The sequence below is a fragment of the Urtica dioica genome, chromosome 9 (genome assembly GCF_054948205.1).
Source record: "Urtica dioica subsp. dioica isolate 48M chromosome 9, U.dioica_male_clone48M_v1_H2, whole genome shotgun sequence".
Taxonomy (NCBI): domain Eukaryota; kingdom Viridiplantae; phylum Streptophyta; class Magnoliopsida; order Rosales; family Urticaceae; genus Urtica; species Urtica dioica.
Genome location: NC_142764.1, coordinates 10,846,736 through 10,850,174, shown reverse-complemented (window position 1 = coordinate 10,850,174; position 3,439 = coordinate 10,846,736). Strand labels below are relative to the sequence as shown.

Sequence of the window (3,439 nt, the reverse complement as noted above, 5' to 3'; positions counted from 1 at the left end):
AATTCGGGATAAAACAATAATGGTTTTAAAATATGATTTTAGCCATAATCATCACAAACTAACAATAATTTCAAAAATTAATTCAGATTAATGAAAAAAAATTTAGAAAACATGAACACAAACTCTAATATGTTCCAGGATGTATAAGAAAATTGAAAATAATTCATAAGAAATTTGGAATAAAGCAATAATCAAATTTAAAATATATGATTTTAATCATAATCATTTCAAATTAACAAAAAATCCACAAAATAATTCGGACTAATAAAAAAAAATAGAAGACATGAACACAAACTTAAAATCAACACTATATTCATGTTCACAACTACCAATTTATACTTAATCTTCAAGAAATAACAAGAAATTAAAAAAAAAACTCAAAATCATAAAAAAAAACGTCGGGATCCAGTACAATACCAGTAGCCACGAGTGCTTTCTGGTGGGATGGAGAGAAATTATGCATTCGAAGCGACGGAAAGTTGACGGGAACCTCGGAAAGTGGCGGAATCGCATGAGTTTTGGTCTGGTTCGCGACGAAAAATTCTAGGGTATCTTCCCAACGTTTTTGACAAAAATGGCCTGGTTTCCAGTTTTATAGCCCGGTTTTTTTATATATAAAAAAACACTGAACCGGACCGGGAAGTGTGAACCGAATTTCGGTCTAGTTCTCGGTCTGGATTACTCGAAATCCTTGGAAACTTCCGGTTTCGTTCATTCCGGTGCAGGAGTTTTGAAAAAAAACGAGAACCGGACTGGTTCTTGTCCGTTTCCCCGGAATTTAACGCCCTGGACAATATTATAATGTATATATTTAGCAGTTTTTATGTGATATACATGGAGAACTTCAAGATATACAGAGAAAAGAATAATCATGGGCCTCAAATAGGCTTGTGCTTGGGCCGTGCCGGTTCTGTGCTTTTCGAAGACTTCGGACTGGGCTCGAATTTTCGGCCTTAAACCAAGGTCTGAACCAAGACGAATTTTAGAACCGGGCCGGCCCAACTCTTTTTTAATCTGGATCGGGCCGGCCCAAAACCAGATAAAATTAGGGTTGGGCCATGCGACATGACCCAATCAACAACTTTAGATGAAATAGACCGTACGGCGTTATGGCTCCTAGCAAATTGTAAATTCAATTATTTTATTTATTTTAGATATGGTTAGAGAGTGGCCTAGCGCCATTCTGATCCTAAGTTTCTTATGATCCTTCTACATGGCTTCCTTCAAGAAGCTCTCTCTCTCTCTCTCTCTCTCTCTCTCTCTCTCTCTCTCTCTCTCCCAATAAAAGGCTTCTTTTTTTTTCTTTTTTTCTTTTTCTTTACAAAGGCATCATGTGGTCATAATTAATAAGTATTATACATAAACAAATAGTCAATTAAAGTCATCAAATTCTTAATGTCCAAAATATCAACTATAATTGTTCGATCTTTACTAGTTTTATGATATGATGGTCCAATCAATCTATAGACTGAATATATAATTAACTTTGATGGTATAACTTTAAGATATTATTCTTATAAATCTGAGCTATTATATGTTAACGAATACAAGTAAGGACCAATCAACCGTCCATAATAAAAATAAAAAGATGCACTTTATACTACCGTTAAAAAAAAAAAAAAAAAAAAAAACACGGCATGGCGAGTCGTCTTTCTCGCTCTAATATAGCGAAAGAAACTCGTAGCGTGCATATAGCATTGGAAAGAATATATTCTCTTCTTCAAAGTAATCCAGTTCTTATTTCCAAAAAAATGGAAATCACCTACCGAATATATCCATCGCCGAACAAACATATATATATATATATATATATATATATATATATATATATATTTATATTATATTACAATTCTCCTCTGTAATAGATTCGCTTTTACATTGGTATTTAAAGCCATGCACAACGCAAGCCTTAATTAAGCCTTGTAGTGTGATTAACACAGTGAGAGAGAATGAGTCCCGCGGCGATGGAACGTTACCGGGTGGGTTACGCATTAGAAGCGGAGAAAGCGAAGAGGTTCGTAGTGGCGTCGCTGGTGGAGCAAGCGGAGGAGAAAGGACTGGATCTGGTCCCGATAGACCCGACCAAGCCTCTCTCGGAGCAGGGCCCCTTCCACTGCATCATCCACAAGCTGTACGGCCCCGAGTGGGACCGGCAGCTGCTCCTCTTCCCCGGCCCAGTGGTGGACCCACCGCCAAACATCGACCTCCTCCACAGCCGCAACACCATGCTCGACGCCGTCTCTCGCCTCCAAATCCCCTTCCACGTGGCGGCCCCCCACCAACTAGTCATCCACCCCGACTCCGACTCCGACTCCGACTCCGCTCTCGGGATCAAGTTCCCGGCCATAGCCAAGCCGCTCATGGCCAACGGCGCCGCCGGCTCACACGACATGGCGCTTCTCCTCAGCCACGACGCGGTCCGCCGCCTCCAGACCGGCGGCCCGGCCATGATCCTCCAGGAATTCATCAACCACGGCGGGGTCCTCTTCAAGGTCTACGTGGCCGGACGCCACGTCAGCTGCGTCCGGCGTGCCTCGCTTCCCGACGTGACTGAGGACCGCCTGAACGGGGATGGAGATGACTCGGTGCTGCCCTTCTCGAGGATATCCGATTCTGACAGTGCCGCTGCTGACGATGGGCTTCCCGAGGGTCTGGCGGAGCAGCTCGCGGCAGCGCTGGGGAAGGAGCTGGGGCTCCGTCTCTTCAACTTCGATGTCATCAAGAGCAGCGGCGAAGATGACAAGTATTACGTTGTTGACATCAATTACTTTCCCGGCTACCATAAGATGCCGGACTTCGAGCGCGTCTTCACTGATTTCCTCTTGGATGTCGTCCGTGAAAACGCCAACAATAACTGAGACATGAGAGTTTGCCACTCATTATACAACCATGACTATGGACGTACTTAACGTTTACAATATCAACCTATTGGTTGGCGTGTATGAATTTCACTTTTTGTTCTCCCGTCATCCTTGTGTTCTATGCATTTAATATCTTTCATGTACATGTGTGAGGTCATATTAAAAAAAATACAAGTGACGCTTTAAAGTGTATTCTTCTACACGTTGTTATTAGGGCATTGTAGTTTAATAACCAACAAAAATATTCATGTTTTGGAAATAATCAACGTTTGCATACTTTTAGAAAAATATCCAAACAGCCTACGTGGCATAAATAATAACTAATAAAAATGACTTTTATGATCTTAGTTTTTTAAATTTGTTACTTTCTCTTTCCTGATTTTGAATTCGTCACTTTCCCTCTCTTGCTTTCTTTTCTACATTTTTTTTATAAAAACTTCAAAAATCCATATTTATCTCATATGAATTCGAAATTGAGTGATTTCATATCCTACGGATTCGTGGCGTCGAGATCTTCAAAAATAGATCCACTGTGTTTGGTGAAAAATCATGTTTAATGCATTATGTTTACGTGTGTT

At 40.7% G+C, this 3,439-nt stretch overlaps 1 protein-coding gene across 1 annotated transcript; it reads left to right on the top strand.

Moving 5' to 3' along the window:
* Positions 1 to 1,964: 1,964 nt before the first annotated feature.
* LOC149384907 (inositol-tetrakisphosphate 1-kinase 5-like) lies at positions 1,965 to 2,858 on the top strand. Its single transcript, XM_089626195.1, has one exon. It carries the CDS (start codon positions 1,965 to 1,967, stop codon positions 2,856 to 2,858), a length of 894 nt encoding a protein of 297 aa, XP_089482321.1.
* Positions 2,859 to 3,439: the final 581 nt, after the last annotated feature.